At 40.7% G+C, this 4,112-nt stretch overlaps 1 protein-coding gene across 1 annotated transcript in view; it reads right to left on the bottom strand.

Annotated features, from left to right (window-relative positions):
- Nucleotides 1-1,353: 1,353 nt before the first annotated feature.
- The window catches only part of LOC135037118 (zinc finger MYM-type protein 1-like), a 118,706-nt gene continuing 115,947 nt past the window's right edge, over nucleotides 1,354-4,112 (bottom strand). Inside the window, exons 3-4 of the mRNA XM_063954514.1 lie at nucleotides 4,084-4,112; nucleotides 1,354-3,980 (exon numbers count right to left, since the gene is read on the bottom strand). The exon at nucleotides 4,084-4,112 is cut by the window's right edge and continues 98 nt beyond it. Coding sequence (XP_063810584.1) covers nucleotides 1,582-3,980; nucleotides 4,084-4,112 — 2,428 coding nt within the window. The 3' untranslated portion in view covers nucleotides 1,354-1,581. The remainder of the gene's footprint in view (nucleotides 3,981-4,083) is intronic.

The following is a 4,112-nucleotide window of genomic DNA, read 5'->3' as shown; positions in this document are numbered from 1 at the left end:
GCTGTTCCTGACAAAAGGGTCTATGGGGGTAATTCCAAGTTGATCGCAGCAGGACATTTTTTAGCAACTGGGCAAAACCATGGGGGTCATTCGGAGTTGTTCGCTCGTTATTTTTTTGACGCAACAGAGCGATTAGTCGCTAATGCGCATGCGCGATGTCCGCAGTGCGACTGCGCCAAGTAAATTTGCTATGCAGTTAGGTATTTTACTCACGGCATTACAAGGTTTTTTCTTCGTTCTGGTGATCGTAATGTGATTGACAGGAAGTGGGTGTTTCTGGGCGGAAACAGGCCGTTTTATGGGAGTGTGTGAAAAAACGCTACCGTTTCTGGGAAAAACGCGGGAGTGGCTGTAGAAACGGAGGACTGTCTGGGCGAACGCTGGGTGTGTTTGTGACGTCAAACCAGGAACGAAACTGACTGAACTGATCGCAGATGCCGAGTAAGTCTGGAGCTACTCAGAAACTGCTAAGAAGTGTCTATTCGCAATTCTGCTAATCTTTCGTTCGCAATTTTGATAAGCTAAGATTCACTCCCAGTAGGCGGCGGCTTAGCGTGTGCAAAGCTGCTAAAAGCAGCTTGCGAGCGAACAACTCGGAATGACCCCCCATGTGCACTGCAGGGGGGGCAGATATAACATGTGCAGAGAGAGTTAGATTTGGGTGGGATGTGTTCAATCTGCAATTTAATTTGCAGTGTAAAAATAAAGCAGCCAGTATTTACCCTGAACAGAAACAAAATAACCCACCCAAATCTAACTCTCCAGAGCAGAACACATGAAGCTGCCAGCCGGAAAAGATGTTTTAGCTTCACACAGTAAAGGATTGCCGGAGGTGCAGATAGAGAGCGCACTGTCAGATCTGACAGTGCGCTCTCTATCTGCACCTCCGGCAATCCTTTACTGTGTCTAAGCGATCCAGTGCAGCAGCTCACACACACGGCGGGTCCGTGTGAAGCTAAAACATCTTTTCCGGCTGGCAGCTTCATGTGTTCTGCTCTGGAGAGTCGTTAAACTGCGGGACGAGTATTGCCTGGATGGTAACATTACATGTCGTGTGGTAACCAACCCACAGTGTTTTATTCTCTGGTACGAGTCACATCTCTCTGGAGTTCACAGTCTTTTATCTGTCTGTTTGAATTAAAACTTTTATGCACTATGGACAGGGCCGAAACTAGGATTTCTGTCACCCGGGGCAAGGCAGTAATTTGGCGCCCCCCACCCCACCCCACCCAAAAAAAATTAAATAAAAACATAAATAAATAAAATAATAAATACAAAACACAGAAAACCCCACAACTGTACACTTTGCCCTTTCAGACATCTTTCAACCATGAACGATGGCCCTTCTGACATAAATGTAATATCCATCCCTTAAAAATATTGAGTTAGGTTTCTTAAATAACACCATCAAATATCCAAATTGTTTTATTCAAATTACAATTATTGAAATAACATAATATTTATAATCAGTGGCGCTTGCAGTGCCGACCATATAGTGCAGGGGGAACTGCTTAGCAGAAGTAAACATACATTCAGCCACTACTGGTTACAATATAAAACACAGATGCACACAAAAATCAATTAAAGCTGTACTCTCCTAGCTTTTTTAGCAGCAAATATTTTTATAATGTCTTCATAGCATAGAGTGGAGGCTCTCTTGTGTTCAATTGAAATTATGCTGAGGTTTGTCAGCCTTTCCTGACCCATGGTATTCCTTAGGTAGGTTTTAATAAGTTTTAATTTACTAAAACTTCTTTCCCTGGAGGCGACAGAGACTGGAAGTGTTAGAAAAATTTGAAGTGCTGTAGTGATATTAGGATATGCCTCTTCAAGCCTATGTTTGTAGATAAGGGTCAAGATGGTCGCTGGAGGGGATGATTTCATCTTTTCGTCGACTTCCAATGCATGAAATTTAAAACTCTCGATTTCATGGAGGAACTCTTCTTCATTTATATCTTCCTTGTAAATTTGTGCCAGTTCCTTTGCTTGTGTTTTCAGATGCTTTGTTTCTGATTTCTGTAGTTCCATTCCATGTAGGAATCCAAATTTTTCATTGATTTTTTCTAGTGCTAGAAATCTCTTATTAAGTTCACTTATTATTCGATCAATAATTTCCAATAGTGAGATCCTAAACAATTTTTCCTGTGAGATGTTAGATGCATCATCACCAGGAGTTTCACTTTCATCAAACATCCTCTTTTTCTTTCTACTTCTTGTTTCTTTAAAATCAGTTGTAAGATTGTTAGTGTGTGCTATATCTTTAGCCTCAGTTATAGCTTCGGGCACAGCACTCTCTCTTGCTGACTGAATCAGGTTTATCAGCCCACGTATATTTCTTACTGCCTTGTCAACTGTTACATCATCTCTCTGTAGATACTGACTCACACGGTCAATCTTTCTTAGGATTCCATACCAGAAACAAGTGATGATGATAAATTCAAACTTGCTTATGTGTTTTAACAGAGAGTTTGCCTCTGACTTAGTTTCTGGAGAAGACAGAGGGTTGGTCCCCAATTCTTCCAGGGCCTTCATAACTTTATCTAAATGTTTGTATACTGCCTCAACAGCTTCCATCTTCGCTGACCATCTCGTCTTACTTTGTGATCTTAGTGAGGTTGGGACATGTTTCTTCAAAATTTCCCATCTTGAAGTTGATGCTGCAAAGTACAGATAGAGAGAGTGAAGTGTCCCAAAGAAGGTCTGTGCTTCAGGAGATATATCAGCAGCATGTACTCCTACTAAATTTAGTGAGTGTGCCGCACAAGGCACAAAATATGCCAATTCGTTTTCTTGGAGTATTCTTGCCTGGACGCCTTTATAAACTCCAGCCATATTTGCTCCATTATCATATGACTGACCTCTGCAAAACTTCATGTCTAAACCATCATTTTGGACTTTCTTGAGGATTTCTTCACTCAGACCAAGGCCTGTCTTGTCAGAAACTACAAAAAAGTCAATAAAACTTTCTACAATTTCTGGGCCATTTTCACTTACTTTGACATATCTAATTACCTCTGTCATTTGTTCAAGTTTGCTCACATCTGGAGTGCAATCAAACATGAGCGCAAAATATCTAGCTTCTTTTATTTCATTCAGTATATCTTGTCTTACTTTTCCTGCAATTATTTTAAGGAATTCATCTTGAATCGCTGAAGAAAAGTAGGTCACTTGGCCTTTCTTGTGCCGTTCTATGTGTTCACGCAAAGGAGCGTGGTAGTGTGATATAAGGTCTATGGTGTTTAGAAATTTGCCACTGTTGGGATTCCCAAAATCACTACTTTTTTGAGATCCTCTCAAGGGACTCCCCTGCTTGGCCAAGAACATAATAGCATCTATAATACAATGCAAGACTACTCGCCAATGTTTTTCTTCCTTCGCTATCTGGAGTTGCAGTTCTCTGTCTATACCACCAATTCCGAGGGAGGTTTCAAGAGTTTTCCAATTACAAAAACGTGATTTGTGATGTAGGGAGTTCTCGTGGTCTGGGATTTTGTCACTGAGCTTTCGCCACTGAGTTAAACCTTCCTCTTTAGCCAAATAGGGCAGTGTTGTCTCTGATGAAGCTTGTGAAAATAGCCTACATGGAATGCAGAACAAAGCATTTTTTGTTTGGCTATAACCTAGCCATGATCTGTTTACTTTTTGACCATTTGGTAGTTGTTTGAAAAACCACTCCTTTGTGAGATGTCTTCCATCTCTCAAGCTTCTGCTTAGATCAGGATTATGTTGGGTCCCTGCTCTCATTCTTGTGATGAAACATCTCTCAGGATCAGAAATTCTACTTGGCCATGTACCTGGGTCATTGAAATCAAAAGCAAAATCCATGCAACTAACACCTTGTGTGCCTGCCGAGGTTCCAGAAATGGTGTCCTGGTTGTGAATGTCTGTAGAAATGGTACTGCTTGAAATATCTTCCTGCTGATCCCTAATCTTCTCTTGTGTCTTATCTGCCTCCAAATCACAGCTCTTTTCCATTTCACCTGAAAAAACCCAAATAATATAAAAATATAATATTTTACAACTTACTACTTCACCTGTAGCATTTTAATGTAGTCTTATTATAAATGCATATTTTTAATGTACCTTTGTTGGAGCTTTTGTCACTCAGCCAT

This window comes from Pseudophryne corroboree, unplaced genomic scaffold (assembly GCF_028390025.1).
Source record: "Pseudophryne corroboree isolate aPseCor3 unplaced genomic scaffold, aPseCor3.hap2 scaffold_667, whole genome shotgun sequence".
In the NCBI taxonomy this organism is placed as follows: domain Eukaryota; kingdom Metazoa; phylum Chordata; class Amphibia; order Anura; family Myobatrachidae; genus Pseudophryne; species Pseudophryne corroboree.
The sequence above is the reverse complement of the archived record's forward strand: the minus strand, read 5'-3'. Positions and strand labels throughout refer to the sequence as shown.